The 14,587-nt window shown below is 41.5% G+C and overlaps 2 protein-coding genes across 2 annotated transcripts in view; both read left to right on the plus strand.

The window, feature by feature from the left end:
* The window catches only part of LOC127473973 (ovoinhibitor-like), a 225,811-nt gene that overhangs the window by 80,679 nt on the left and 130,545 nt on the right, over positions 1-14,587 (plus strand). The gene's annotated exons all lie outside the window — the stretch shown is intronic.
* Positions 1,311-14,587, plus strand: part of RNF145 (ring finger protein 145) — a 47,028-nt gene continuing 33,751 nt past the window's right edge. The window contains exons 1-2 of the mRNA XM_051794237.1: positions 1,311-1,540; positions 10,650-10,863. Coding sequence (XP_051650197.1) covers positions 10,680-10,863 — 184 coding nt within the window. The 5' untranslated portion in view covers positions 1,311-1,540; positions 10,650-10,679. The remainder of the gene's footprint in view (positions 1,541-10,649; positions 10,864-14,587) is intronic.

Genomic DNA, 14,587 nt, shown 5'->3' on the forward strand with positions numbered 1-14,587 from the left:
GTTTAGGAATCCTTGCATGGACTGTTTGCTTCAAACTAAAAATTTTTCAATAAAAAGCCCGTTATTTTTTCAAATAGCATTAAAATCTGAAGCTTGTGAAAAATTGTGCTTAGCTCCTCTGTGGTACCTGCAAAGGTCTGGGACACCCCTGTCAGTTGTGCCATTTGGTCTCCTTCCTTCTGCATTGTGGACTAACTGGAGTTTAGGAGACTGGCCCAGTGTGAACACCAACTGCAACCAGCTGATGATGCAGCAGAGCAGAGCCCCACCACAGACACGTTCAAACTACCCTTCTGTTGGCTTAACAACCTTTGGGTACTCAGACAAGGGTAATGTTGCAAAGCAGAATGCCAATAAGACACCCAAACCTCTTATTTTAATATCTCTGCTTCACAGAGTTAGACACTGCGTTAAAGCCATGCACTGTTAATACCCATGTCTGTGAATGCTCCAGTTCTCATTAGAGATGGAAGGAAAAAAGCAATTATTAAGTTGGCTAGCCCAACCCTAGTGAACTACAGGATTTTCCAGTTCAGTGTATTCCCTCATTCCTCACTGCAGCAAAGTTTTTTTTCATGTTCCAGACAATGTGGCTTTGTATTTTTTTTTTCAAATATTAAGGTAAAAAACATTACTTCTCTTGGATCATAATTTTTTCCATACCACTTAGGAATGTGTGCTAGGGCCTGGCCACGCAACCTTTACAGGATGAGTAAATACTGGTGAGACTTTTCATGCAAAGGCTCTGAAGCATGAACTGGGCTGAGGGAGCTGCCTCTGGCTCAGGTCTCCAGCTGAAAAATGACAGTGCAGTAATACAGAAATTCTGGTGTTTTTTCTGGTTGATCTCACAACAAAGATGACTGGAGATTCTGCAGTGCAACACTGGAAAAAAACAGTCAGCCTTTAGTACTTGAAATTAATACAGCACTTTATGTTCCACAAGGCCACTAAAGAGTATTATTAAAATAGCAGGGCTGCCTTTTAAACATTTGCCCAGACACTACCTCAAATTTTGCTGACCGGCTTTTCTGAGTCATCTCCCAGACTCGCCGCTGCCCTGGCGAGTCCACGCGTCCCGGGAGGACCCCAAGCCGAACCCAAACCTCAACTTCTGCTATTTCGTGGGGGCGGGCGAAGAGCGTTAGTGCCAGACCCCTCTAGCCGGGGGGGAGCGTCACCTCCCCAGCCGAATTCCCGGTGCTTTCCACCCAAAACCCCCTTCCCGTCCCCGGCTCCGGGCGGGGGCGGAGGGGCCGCTCCGCGGGTGGGGCGGGGCCCGCGCATGCGCGGAGCGGGGCGGCGCGCGCGCGCAGGCGAGCGGGGCCATGGCCGCCCGTGCGCGGGGCCGCGCGGTGTCGGCGGCGCCCTGAGCGGCGCGGCGCGGCCATGGTGCCTCGAGGAGCCGCTCTGCCGCCGGGCACCGACGAGCCGCCGCCGCCGCCGTCGGCGTGAGAAGCGCGGAGACACCGGGGAGCGGGAGCAAGAGGAGGGGGTGGAAGAGGAGGAGGAGGAGGCGGCGGCGACCCCGCGGGCTCAGGTGATTCCCGCGCGCGCCCGCCGCTCCCGCGGCCCCTCCGCGCCCCTGCTTGTCCGTGCCCGTGTCGGGGCTCCCCGGCCTTCCCCGTGCGCAGCCCCCCCCCTTTCCTCTCCCCGCCCTCCATCCCCCCCCTTCCCCTCCCCGCTCCCCTCCTCCGCCGGCGCCGGGAGCCGCCGGGGTTACTGGAGTTCAGCGGGGCCGGGAGGATGCGCGGGGCCGCCCGCGGCGCCGGCGGTGAGCGCGGGAGTTGCGCCGGGCAGGAGGAAACTCTCCGGCTGGGGAGCGGGGCGGGAGGGTCTCGGGATTCGCTGCCTGCCTGTGCGGGCCCCGGGGATGAGCTGCGGGCTCCTGCCGCCCTGACCGAGCTGCTGCCTTGGCCGGGGGGCTCCGGTGCTCCCCGCCCTCCGTGGGGTCTGTGTTTCCCCTCCGGTCCCCTCGGCCGGCTGTGCATCCCCCAGTCCGTGCGCTGTCACGGGTGAGACACGGAGCGGAGCCGGGCACCCCTCCTGGAGACGGGCCCTGGAGCATATGGTCATGCTTATGTAAGGAGCAGCCTGCCCGTGGCGTGGAGAACAGGGCTTTTTCCATCTTCCCTACTTGTGTCATGTCAGTCGGTTTTTTGAGACCTTCTGTAGCCTTTTAAAATAAGGTTTGTGATGAGAATTCTCATTTTTCTTCCGTGCTCGAGTAGTTCCGTGTACCAAGTACACTTGTGACAGATGGAGCTCTTAGAGGGATTCTTATCTTCTGGTTGTGCTGCCTTTTTGGGGGTGTGTGTGTGGGACCTGGTGCATAAATAACGTGGTTCGGAGAATAAAGTGGAAAAAAATGTGAATTTTTTTTGTGTAATGCACGCAAGTATCAGCAAACGAGGGAGAATATTAGATACTGGAGGCATACGATGCCACTTATTTACCAAAGAAAAATGAGATTTGTGTAACATGTTTGACTCATAAATATTAGCCATTTGTGATCTCATTCAGTATACTTTTTTTTGAAGTCTGTAGGTGTTGCGGTATTCATTTCTTATGCAGTTTTTAATAAAAGAGTTTCTGTTAACTTATGTTTCAGACTTGGATGCTTTTACGTGTATTTCAGTTAGGGGTTTTTGTCTGTGTAGTGTGTCCGTAGAGATCAAATGTGGGAGGAGAAGAAGGAAATAATTACTCTTTGATCACTTTTGTTTGTAGGTCAATGAAGATAGATTTAAATATTAAAAAAATACTGTGTTAAGGTGGGAGCTGTTAAGCTATTGCATCCGGTAACTTCGGTTTATCTGTAACCTTGGCTTAGTTTTGCCAGTTATCTTAAATACAAGCTGCCTGTGCATGAGAAACTGTATATTTTTTTTTCTAATTAGCTTTAATAACTGTGGTAATCAGCTCTAGTTTTTGAGTCGTAATATCACTAAAGGATTCAATTAATTCATAAACTCATTATCATTAGGAAATGGTTGTCTTTGTGACCACCATTATGTGGAAGGATCATCAGAAATCTTACAGAGTGATATAAAACTGCTACTTGTCCAAAGCACAGGATTCACCTTGTTTGTATCAGTCTTATGAAGAGCTTCTGATGTTAGAGCCACTTGATTCTGATGGAGATATGAACTGAGCAAGGTGTTGGAAGAAGTACTGGGGAATTCCTTCCTTTGGAGATGATGGGAAGAGATCAGTATCTCACTCCTGTTCAGCAGCTGGAGTCCATGGTGCAGATGCAGAAAGGCACATCATGCCAGTGAGATCTGAACGAATGGGTGTGTCCTGGAAAACTGTATAAGCCTGCCTTGTGTTTCATGTTGCACTCGAAAAAACATTCTTTGAGCTGTTTGCTAAACTTGGGTCGGTTTCCTCCTCTTCACACAGATGTGCAGATGGCTTCTCTTCCCGTCCTCTGGAACCTGGCTGGTGGTTTACTCTTCTGAATCCATTTTTAGCTCCAAATGCACCTGGCAGTGTTTGATGTGGTTAGACTGGACAGTTCACCATAGTTATGCTTTTTAAGTGCATATCCAGGTCCAGCTCCTTCAGTGTGATTCAGACACCTGAGCCTGTTTCCCTGCCCTTACAGCATCTCCTCTCATTGCAGAGAGGCCCTGCTGCTCTGTAATTAGTCGTGTACTTGGGAGGAACACTCAGAAGTGGGTACTTAATCTCGTGGAGTTTCTCTGGAAGAATTCTTTGGTTGCATGTCTTGAGTTTGAACATGTTTTAAAAGGAACTTTTCTAGATATTTTCACCATTTGTTTGGTATTTCTGTTACATGAGCCTGGTGCTGCAGGAAGCTAAGCTACCTATTTCACAGGCCTGGAAGCTGATGCTCTTTATTTACATGACTTAAACAGATAAGGCAGCAACAGCAATGGAAACTTTATCAGTGTGGACCTAGAGAAATCTTGAAAGTCTTATTTTATGTTTTGACTTCTTATCAGTCAGGTAACTAGTTATTGGCATTGCAGATTCTAAACATAGGCTGGGTCTGTAGCTGAAATGGCTAAAAACTGTCTGAGCAACTGTGGAAGATGAATTATATTTCATCCAACCGTGTAACTTCGTCCTGGTAACACATTTGGGTTGCAGGGTTTTTTTGTGAGGCTGATGGGGTATGGCAGCTTTACTTGTGTGTCTGGTTATCCTGTGATCCAGCTCTCCGAGGTGGGATGTCACAGACTGCATCATCCCGGGCTGTCATTAGTGCTCAGTGTGCAGGTCCTCTGGGTATTCTCTCCTCTGCAGAGGCGCTTTGGGATTGCTGCCCAGATTTTCTCAGAATGTGCTGATACAAATGTGGTTAGGCAGGCTGGTAGGTGTGGGCTTGCAAACACGGCTGTGATGGCAAAAAAAAAATGCTGAATAACTAGTTAATAAACCAAACCTTGGACTGGCAAGAGCCAAGAAGGACCTCAGAGCAGTTTAGTTTGTTGATTCAATCTAGATTTTCTTCTGAAGACTTTAATTAAAGATATTATTAATTATAGTTTAATTTTAATGAATTAGACTCCTGTCTTTCAGGTGCCTAACTAAACTACAATCTTAAAATCAGGCAGCCCCTCTTAGTGTGACTGGGTTTGAACTGAACATATGCAGGCAGAGTGTGGATCCATTAGGAATCCACAGAAGGATTTTGCTGCATAACTGGTGGATCTGTTAATCTTTGTTAACACATGTTAGTCCCCGAGTTCAGCTCCCTGGTCTTACCTGCTCATTATTAAAAATAAAAGACACAGGATGTTTTACAGGCTGCCCATAAATAATATAATGCATTTGCTGTATAATTGAGAGTGGGCTGAAACTGTTCATAGTGTATAAATGTACTTGAGAAATAAATCTTTGAGGAAAAATTCACAGCTCTATGATAGGTATCTTCATTTTCCTGAATTGGTTTTCTTCTCGCTCATATGAAACTTGCTAGATTTAATGAAAGTTGGAAATATAGATTATTTTATTATTCTCTGCAGTTAAACTTCTCTAGTTGTTTTTGTCCTTTTTCAGTATGCCTTTAACATGAATGTGTGTTCAATGAAGTTCCTATGAACAGATAAGAGGTTGACCTAATTTGTTTTGCAGTAATATTTGGTTTTTGCAAAATATGTTCTGTATTTGTTTGGAATGGTTAACCTTAGCTATGCCCCAGTTCACAACTGAATGAGTCTTTAGGAATGTAGGAATTACTGTGTTTTCTAGGTAGAAATACCAGTTCTCCAGTTACACCACTGCAGCAGCTCTATAGCAATCTGTGTTGTCAGACCAGATGGGAAACAAAAAGAGAAAAAAAAAATTTGTTTGTTCTTGTTAACTGCTTACATAGCAAGATCAAGCTGTCTGTTTGCTGACCAACTCTCTCTAAACCTTTAAATTGAAGGCTAAATACTCTCTGGTTATTATTTGAAATTCCTGAACTCTTGTAGTGATCTACCAGAACTGAATATTATTGGGAGCGGTGACTGGCTGCCAATGGCAGTGTTGCTGGGCACGTCTGCGGTGTTTCACTGCTTTATTAGTACACTGGGTATCTCGCTGGATCTGGCCTTCTCAGCAGAAATTTTCAAGTGCTGTCCTTGTTAGCCAGTTTGAATTGTATGGGAGCAAAACGTCTTTTCCTTCTTTGCCTCTGTCTGCATGGGAAACAGCTCTTTTGATGGATTGGTGACTCACATACTCTGAGTTCTAGGTTTGGGGTTTTTTTTCTACACACTCACACAGGGAAATTCTTTTCTGAGTGCATATCTGACAAACCTTTTCGTCCTGTTCCTTTCATTTGCTCCTCTTTTTTTCTCCCTCCCAAAATGATGACATAAAGATCTATGTCTCTGAAGAATGGCTTTTTTCTGAACTTCAAATTCTTTTTGCTCCCCAGACCAGGACAGCATAAAGAAGGAGTGGTTCTGGGGAGTGAATGGGTACCACTCAACTGTGGGTCTAATTTTAGTATTTGTGCTTTTACACTGAACTCTTCCATAGCTACAGGTAGGAGTTGTAGATTTTGTGTTGGGTTTATTTTTTTTTTCCTCTTCAAAGTCTGTCTAGCAAAGTTTACCTGACAGGAAAACAAAAGCTTTTCCTGGTGATATTTTTGGTTCCAGAATGTATTACTGAAAAATAATCCAGAGTGGAAACTAGACTACAGACCAAAGTCAGCTTGTCAACAGAGACATATCCAAAGTAACTAAAATTTCATAGATGTGAGAAACAGAAGCTGAAATTGTCTCTTGGGTTTTAGCCAATCTTGCCAAGTGTTTTAGGTTGTAATATGGTAGGAGAATGAGCATCTTGTTCACAGATGTGAGGCTGAATGTTGCAGGAACAAGTTTGGTTTTGAAGTTCTGATCTTGTCTGGAATTACTGTCTCTTTCTATGGTGATTTTTGATGGCAATAGTATTAGAATAACTCTTAAATTTGCAGATATTCCAGCGTATTTCTGTAACTCTTAATTAACTTCATGATTAATGCTTTCCTAAATGCAGAAACTCTGCTCTGTTAATGTAATTTTATACCTGCTTGGATAAATGGATGCAGGTTTTCTGTGGCCTCGTGTACTGCTTTTTACCAGGGTGTATTTTCTGCCTGTGATGTGATAGATTTATATTTATGTTGCTGCAGAAACAACAGTTACACTAGTTTAAGTGGCAGAATTCACAGCTTCAGCTGAAATTTTATGTCATGACAAAACTTCAGAAAGAAAATTCTGTCAAAGGGAAAATATGTGTTATCTTTGAGGGGGTACGTGTCATGTGAGCACACTCAAGGTGATCTCTTCTGCTGATAGAATGAGCTGGGACAGACTTAGGATAGTCCTTTTTTTTTTTTTAAATTGGTTTTTGCTAATTCTACTGTTTTCTTTAAAGCTAACCAGGAATATGCTTTTGACAAAATGGGTGTGTCAGGTGAGGGAGGGACTTCTGAAAAATCCTCGTTAGAAAACAAAAATGACCAAACAGTTTTGATGAGAAATTTTTAAAAGCTTGTTTTGGTCAAATAGCACAACGTAAGGTGTGAAGTCTGAAGTTCTTGGTCCTGGTTTTGGCTGTGATTGAGTTTCTTCCTGGTGGCTGGTGCAGTGCTGAGCTTTGGATTTAATATGAGAACTACATTGATAACACACTGATGGTTTAGTTGGTGCCAAGCAGTGATTACTCTAAATCAAGGGCTCCTCAGCTTCCTGTGCTCTGACAGTGACCAGGTGTGCAAGAAGCTGGGAGGAACTGGCCAAAGGGATATTCCATACCATAGAACATCATGTCCAGCATATAAACTGGGGGGAATGGGCTGGGAGCCACCAATGGCTGCTCAGGGACAGGCTGGGCATCAGTCAGTGAGTGGTGGGCAATGGTATTGTGCATCACTTGTTTCTCTTGGGCTTTATTCCACTCTTTTTTAGTCGTGTTTTTGTTTGTTTATCTAGTTTTGTTTATGTTTGTTTTGGTGGTTGGTTGGTTGGTTGTTTTTGTTTGTTGTCTCCCTTTCATTACAGTTGTTACCATCATCATTATTTTATTTTATTTTAATTATTATGCTGTTCTCATCTCAATCCAAGGGTTTTACCCTTTTTCCTGATTAGCCTCTCCATCCCACTGGGAGAGGTGATGGTGAGTGAGTGACTGTGTGGTATTAGCTGCTGGCTGGGGTTAAACCATGACAATCTTTCGTAAGACTGTTCTTTTTCTTCTGATTTGGAACAGGGAGATGTTTGAAATCATGGCAAAAAAATTTTGAAACACAAGTTGCTTCCAAGTCCATTTTTTGTCTTTGTACAACAAGTGACCTATTTTTCTTTTCTTAACCTCTGAACATCCAGCAACTCATGTCATCATCATTTATCTGAGGGTTTTAGAGGTTTAATGTTTGGTTGGTTTTTTTGTTTGTTTTTACACCAATCAAAATAATGTATTGTAAGAGCTCTTTACAATATAATGAGCTTAGAGCAATGGACGTTGTTGCTTGCCTGTATTACATTCTGTTAGAACTTGGCAGCCATTACAACTGAGGCTTTATTTAACACATCCGCATTTCTAGTGGAGTTCGTTTTAAAGGGTTTCTTATTAGTATTGGATGGTTTGTCAGTCAGTGGCAGAAGATGCTGTGGAGCTGCAGTGGCTGCCCCTCACAGTCCATCTGTTGTGACATGGTATGGTTTTCAAAGTTTGTTTTGCTTTTGTTTTAACAGCATTTGAAATTTAGATTGTTTTCTTAGATAATGTAAATGCTGCACTTTTTAGTTCCCCGAGTTTGTGTGTAAGAGCTTTGGAGGTAGAATTATTCAGCTTAATTTGAACGTGCTAACCCTCGGTTAACTTTCAGTATTAAGAGAAGTTGTCCTTGGGATTCTGGTTTTAGAGTAATTTGAAAAGTGAAAACAAGTGAAAATTTCCTTCTTGTCCTACATGTTTGGTTGTTGTTGATGACTGGAAAAGGTTTGACAGTTTTGAGAATGTCATTTGGAATCAGGTACTTATTGTCACTTTACATGGGTATTTTTGTGACAGAGTGAAAACCTGTCAGTCAGTCCCTGCCCACCCTTGTCCTGATCTACTTGGAAGAGGAATCTAGCAAAAAACCAGGAGACAGCTTAATTTCAAAGTTTTAATTAAATTTACAGGCTTGGCAAAATAGAAAATCTGAAAAATTCCAAGACATTTTAAAATATTCTCATATGAATTATTTAAGCTGTGTGCCCTGATATTTCTTGTAACTCTTTGTATATAATCTGTGTAACTCCCAATTTTGTTTGTACAAACTCCCATCTTTTATTGGCATGAAATGCTGAATGCTTGGATTCTGAGGTAGCTGCTTGGGTGATAGTTTTGATTGTTCATTCTAAATATTTGTAGTCTTCTGGCAAACCTTTCAGCATGTTTTGAGCAGCATTGTGAAATGCTGGTGGTGTGTGGGGTGCCCCATGTAGTGGGAAAACGCTTCCTGTGCGAGAGGAAGGATGTGCTGCCCTTGGGGTTTGTGGAGCTGTTGCAAGAGCTCTGTAAAAAGTGTCAGCATTTACATAACTTGAAAAGTCAGACTGAGGGCTAGACAGTGGCAACAGCAGCCCTGCAAGCTGAGGTTTATTGAGCCATATCTCAGTTTTGATCTGTCCTGACTTCTTGGGCTGAATTAATTTTATGTCCTCGTGCCTTGGCAGGTGTGAATGTGGCTGAACGTGTGCACATAAGCAGTTTGTGGTAGTGCCTAGGACATGATAACACAAATAAAACCTCACATGAGGGTTGTGTGTGTGTGAGTGGGGTTGGTTTTTTTGTTCCTGTATATTTGCATGGTTTCACTTCTTGCTGTACTTCACTGTTGAGTTGAGGTGTAAAACTTGCACAACTGCAAAAACTTTTATAGGTTACACAGGGACAATATGAAAAAAGTCCTGTAAAACTTTATTTAAATTAAAGTGCAGTTCAAGTGCAGATTTTTCTGTTTCTTTTGTCAGGATGCACTTTTTTTCCAATTGGCCCCCTAATAATTGGGGTTGGGAGCCTTTTTTTAAATCTGAACCTCATCGGGGTGTTGATTGTGCTGCAGGTGATTTTCCTTTGAATGGCTTCTTGTGGATAAAACCTTGGTGGGTCATCCCCACCTTGGCCTTGAAGACTTCAACTGTGCTTCTCTAATATTGTGTCTGTTACTGGTGCTCACAAACTCAGCCTGGGGTGAATCATGTTCCTGGGATGGGCAGGTGGTGTATGGTAAAACCAGCATATTTTGTTTAGGAACTGTTGTTAGTCTTATGTGACAGGATGTGGAAATGGATCCTTTTGCTCTTCTTTTGTTGACTTTTAGGTGCTGTTGTGGACTAGCATTTGTTTCTGTTTTAAAAAGAAAAGTGCCCTTCATTGTTTTGCACCATCCGTCTTATCTGATGGCAAACTCCAAAATTAAATTACCTTCTAGTATTTGGGAGTGAGAGGAATACAGTCTTTTGTTTGTATGATTCCTTGTGGTGAATACATTAAAATGAGTAGAAAAGTTGCATTATTGGTGCTAATCTCCAAACACACAGCCCTCAGATTCCACAGATAAATTCATAGATGTTAATGAAGGTTGTAAATGATTTTTTTTAAAACTGAGGTATTGGACAATTATTTCAATTTACATTGAGGAAATGAATCTAAAATGTTTTAAGGACTCTTTTAATCCGTGATTTTTTAATTTCAGAGGCGCAGAAATAGTGCTAAAGTAAATGGACATAGTGTCTGAATTTTGTTAGTGTTTGATTTCTAAAGCTTACAGAGTATTTGCAGTTTAGTGCTGATCATGTTAATGTTTATGTAGTATCGAGTACATTGGGGCCTTTTGGCTGAGCTCTTGGATGCTGCATTAGTGCAAATAAGAACGAAGGTTTGTTTAGTGCACACCCTTGGACCACTTTCATGTCATTAATCTGCCCTCTCCCCCATTTTACGGTATCACTGTGGAAAAACTGCTAGCAAATTGACCTTTATATAGCAAAAATAGAAGCTGTCCTGTTTGGATTTGAGTTTAACTCAGTTGATTCATTCAGTCGTTTGTGGCCACACAGGAAGCCCCATTCATACTATCACAAAGCCTAATGGCTGTTTGTACAGTGGGATTGATCTGATTACTCTTCTCTCTCTTGTTCTATTTACAGTCTGCTGCCAATTCACAGAAAGGGAGGAGAATGGCTGCAAAGGAGAAGTTGGAGGCAGTATTAAACGTGGCCCTGAGGGTCCCGAGCATCATGCTGTTGGATGTCTTGTACAGATGGGATGTCAGCTCATTCTTCCAGCAGATCCAAAGAAGTAGCCTGCACAACAACCCTCTCTTCCAGTACAAGTACTTGGCCCTTAATATGCATTATGTGGGTAAGTATACATCTATTAAAGAGAAGACACCACTGTACTAAATACCCTTTTCCTTAGTAAAAGAATTTTAAGAATTTGGTAATAGCATGCTAATGTATTGATAACAATGAATAACATGCTAATATATTCATTACAGTTCTGCCTAAGGAACAGTTTATGTTAGCAATAAAGAAATCCTGTCCAGGGTTTTCTACTGAACTCTGCTATTTAGCCTTGACACATAAGTAGAGTAAATCTGGTGTTTGGAAACACAGCTGAGGCCCTGAAAGAATAGCACGGTGACTTTGACCTGTATCTGACTGATGAGGAAGCTGCTGTGACATGCTGTGCAGACAAGAAGTATTATAACATTACTGGCATTAAACAAGGGACTAGGGAAAAGGTGGCCTGGTTTGGACTAACCACAGCACCAGACATTTAGCTTTCATCTGCTGCACAGATCTGTCATTTCAGTTTTCAACCTTATGAGCCATCTGTGTGCTGTGAGTGGATTCGAGTAGGTAACAAGTCCTTGTGTTGCAGATAAATGGATAAAATTATTAACTCAGCTCAGGCAGCTGAGGTTTGAACCTTGGCCTGAAAGTCTAGCTCTGGAATGCTAAATGTGTGTTTTTAGGAGATGAAAGGATTGATGTTCTGGGACCTGCTCTCCAGGTGAGAATGTGATTCATCTGCACATGGGGTTAATTAGAGATTGGATTCAGGCTGTTGAGGTTGATAGTCAGTGAGCATCTGCTTGAACACTGCCTGGCTTGGAGAGAAATGGATAGCATATAATCTTCCCACTCTGCAGTGTTTCTTCCTTGTAGATGAGTTTGGAGGATAAAGGTGCACTGCAATCAGCTAAAGGAAACACACTCTAGTTAAGTAGCTAGAGAACTGTGGGTTTTTGAAGTAGCGTGTCCTGATTTCAGTCCTGACTGCACAAGTGCTGTGCATGTGACTTCTCTTTTTTTTAATCTATTAAATGTCTGCAAATTATTTACTACATTAAAAATATGTGCAGCTTTCTTTGTTATGACTGCACTATACTTGTGCTGGGATTACAATGTACTTGCAGTGCTAAAAGTTAGTGTCACAGTTCTGTGCCCTTTTCCTGTGTCTGTGGGAGAGGACATCTGGTGCTGGAATGCGACACAGGACCAGGTGACATGTAACTACAGCTGGCTTTCCCATGCATTTGTATAAGCACATGTACCTTTGAGGAATCAGTTTCTCAGATCAGATTCTAATACAGAACCAGCAGTTGTGCAGTAGGTTTTCAAGATGTCAGTGGGTAATTTCCAGCTGTCACTTAGCCCATCTTTATAGTCATTTGATAATCTTGCCCTCACTGAAGTATGTTGAGATACACCAACAGAAAGTGCTACAGAGAGGGTGAGTATTGTTACCAAAGTATTTCTTACCTAAATGCTATTTTAGTACTAAATCAGTGGATTCTTATTTTGCTTCTCGTACGAGGAATGCTTTTATGCTGGTGCACAATCACTCAGCAGTTCTTTCACTTTTGCTTTTATGATACTGAGTATCTGTACTTTTCTACCTGGTAGTTGCTGAGCAAGAAGAGCTTCTAAATTGTCAAAAGAGTTGCCTGTTTTAAAAGATTTTCAGACAGCTTTTAGTGACAAAACTTTGCTGGTACTTTTCAAATAAAATTGATTTGTTTCAATCCCTTGGTTGGTGGTTTTTTTTTTTTTTATAAGCTTTGTCAGGGCAAGTCAGGGCTAAATCAATTTGCATGCCTACATGACATTTTATATAAATTTAGTTGCTTCAGTTTACAGTATAACATTAATTAAAATGACATATCAAAATATATAAATTGGATTTGTAAGGAAAACAAAGTACTTTTCCACTAGTTTGGGGAATTAAGCTTCTTTGAAGATACGTTGGGGAAAATTAACTGCCAGTGTATAATTTAAATAACAATTTACTGTCGATGTGTTTCAACATGCTAATCTGTTTTATTTAGGAAAAAAATCCTCTGTTCATATCTGCAGTTAGGAAACACAGTATCAGCAAAAGCTGTGGCAGCTTTGCAATATCAAACAATCACTGAATTTCCCATATAGGCAGTGTAAGATACTGTCTCGTAGAAGTCCTTCCAGCAGCTGAGGAAATTGGGTGCATCTATCTCAAGCAGATGCACAAGGAACAATTTGATTAGAGAGCTATAAAAATTAATAAACTCTACCAATCTTGATATAGTGAACCTTTTCCTGGAACTAAGGAGGCAGAGTTGGAAGCTTGCTCAGAACTGGGGGTTACAGGAGTATCTTCTCCATTTTAATGCATTAAATGAAGTGATGTATTTTACAGTGTTATTCACATTCCAGTTAACACTACTGGGAGTATAATAAAAGCCTGTAGGATGCAATTTGTTCTTTGAAACAACTTTTCCCTTTCATATCTTTCCATGAAACAGCCCTTATCTGCTTTAGTGGAGGAAAATATTCAGTCCTGATAACTGCTCAGCAGCAAGTTCAGCTGCATGAAATGTAACTACAGATGCATAAAGCAAAGCAATGCAAACAGAAGAGATAAAGTTCTGGTTAGAATTGGTGAATGTAAGATTAATTGCAAAGTAATTTTGCTTATGAACTTTGTCAGATGGCACTGTGGTTACTGTTTAGGCAGGTGTGAAAGGCCTGCGTTAGTCTTCAATGTGCACTGGTGTATAAAGTTTGTGTTCTGTTGTTTTATTTTATAATACTGTTTTCCTGCATATGAATTACCTTATAGAATTACCATTAAAATTGTTTTTCACTTGTGAAAACTTTCCTAGGTTTAAGTCTGTTTAAAAAGACAAATATCAAACTTATTTAAATGACAATTTTGGAATGTCTCTGGCAGAAAAATTTTTGTTCTACGTACATGGAAATTTGTGCTTGTTGGTCACAGGGTTGCCTCAAGCTTAAAACTTGGTTGATCAAACCCGGTTCTGGAAATATTTTTGGTACATCTTACGGAAGACTTGCCAGATGATATATTGAAAACTTAATTTAAAATTACTAGAGATGCTTTGAATGAAATTGCTTTTAGTTTGCTATTTCTACTGGCTATCTGTAAAAACAGGCAAGAATTGGTTAAAATGGGATTGCAGCCAAAATTTACGTGCACATACGGGTGCTATACAATCAGAAATTATATTTAAAATAGGAAAAATTCTTTTGCCCTCTGAAAGGAGTGTCATGGAAGGTTTGGTTCTATAATCTGGCCTGTTTAAATACAATAAAATATGTACATGCACATATATTTCTCTCTTTTCTTCTAAGACTATTGAAAAAAACCTGAATTATTTGCCTTATTTTCAAATATTATCTGTGAGCATTCTGTAGTTCTTCCTGGAGTGTTCAGGAGTGTCTGGTCAATGACACTACAGTCCCAGGACTCTCTCCCAAGTACTCCAAGTCATCCTATTTAGTTGTTTTGGTAACCCATCCAAACAGGCTGAGGAGTAGAGTGTGATAACGTGTGCAGTTGGGTGGTGTAACCAGATATAATTCTGACAGTTGATATTCTGTCTGTTACCTCATACATGGATAAGGGGGGAAAGAAACTTAAAAAGCAAACCAATTTTTTTGACCACAACTGTTGTAGGTATAATGTGGCTTCACTAAGATTTTGTTGCAATAATTTTGTATAAATTTAAAGTAGCCTGTTGTTCATGAAAGATCTGTGCTAACAAAAATGGCTTTTATCTCAAACCTCTATGTAGGGTAGA

Source organism: Manacus candei, unplaced genomic scaffold (genome assembly GCF_025592945.1).
Source record: "Manacus candei isolate 608988 ecotype Guabito, Panama unplaced genomic scaffold, ASM2559294v1 h1tg000037l, whole genome shotgun sequence".
Classification (NCBI taxonomy): domain Eukaryota; kingdom Metazoa; phylum Chordata; class Aves; order Passeriformes; family Pipridae; genus Manacus; species Manacus candei.